This window comes from Echinops telfairi, unplaced genomic scaffold (genome assembly GCF_000313985.2).
Source record: "Echinops telfairi isolate 266 unplaced genomic scaffold, ASM31398v2 ScPeMD7_29;HRSCAF=101, whole genome shotgun sequence".
NCBI classification, from domain to species: domain Eukaryota; kingdom Metazoa; phylum Chordata; class Mammalia; order Afrosoricida; family Tenrecidae; genus Echinops; species Echinops telfairi.
Window position 1 is genome coordinate 10,417,958 of NW_022103926.1, and position 948 is coordinate 10,418,905.

General features: G+C 57.0%; 1 protein-coding gene across 1 annotated transcript in view; it reads right to left on the minus strand.

Annotated features, from left to right (window-relative positions):
* The window catches only part of ESS2 (ess-2 splicing factor homolog), an 11,223-nt gene that overhangs the window by 8,140 nt on the left and 2,135 nt on the right, over positions 1-948 (minus strand). The window contains exons 2-3 of the mRNA XM_004716314.2: positions 629-797; positions 441-536 (exon numbers count right to left, since the gene is read on the minus strand). Of these exons, the coding sequence (XP_004716371.1) occupies positions 441-536; positions 629-797 (265 nt within the window). The remainder of the gene's footprint in view (positions 1-440; positions 537-628; positions 798-948) is intronic.

Genomic DNA, 948 nt, shown 5'->3' on the forward strand with positions numbered 1-948 from the left:
ACGCCTGTCTAGGGTGGCACCCTGGATCTCACTGCAACTGGGCTGTCAGTGAAAGCCTTTCCTGCTCCATCTAGGAACAGTCTCTCGTAACAACTGCGCACAGAGCACAACACAGTCGTTAAACACTCAGGCTCTGGGGCCCAAAAGGAGGTAGGTGCATAGCCCATTGGGCTGCCTACATCTGAGGCATGCAGAAGTTACGGCCTCGCTCAGCGTTCGACATCCTGCTCTGCTGGGCAGCAAACAGGGCCTCGAAAGCTCATGAGCAGCCATCCAAGAGGTCACGATGGGTCTCTCCCTGCCCAGAGGCAAGAGTGAATGAAATCAAAAGCACTGGCCAGAGGAAACCAAAGCCATTTAGGCCAGGAGATCCCTCTGGTGCTACATGATGAGCCCAAGTGTGGGGCTGGAGAACGGGGCACTCACTCACTCCCACTCACCATCTTCTGCTCCGCGGCAACGGGCTCGAGACTTGTGGGCCCCCACACCAGGGCCTGTGTGCACCTCAGGAGTTTCAAACGTGGCTGGAGTCACATCTGTGAGGTGAGAGGGAGCAGAGATCAGAGTGAGCTAGGGGTAACGGGCTGGCTGGCTTTCCCCCACTCTGCTGCCCAGAGAGTCCTCTTACAGGGAGGCAGGGGCTCTCGGGACATCTTGCCCAGGGCAGAGCCAAACTTGATGGCAATCTGACGCATCCGCTCCAGGTCTCCATTCTCCTCGGCCTCCAGGTATTCCTTCTGGGCCTGCAGCTTCTCGACATCCGGGAAGAAGTCCCTCTGGATGACAGTCTGGATGCCCTGTCGGGAAGAGGGTGATTGGAACAACAGTCAGAACTGGATGCTGGGTACACCTGCCTCTAGGTCCTCTGGTGTACACACAGGCGGAGCCCTTCAACAACCAGCAACCTGCCTGTCTCCGGAGCTTGGGGGAACTTTCTTTTTTTTTTTT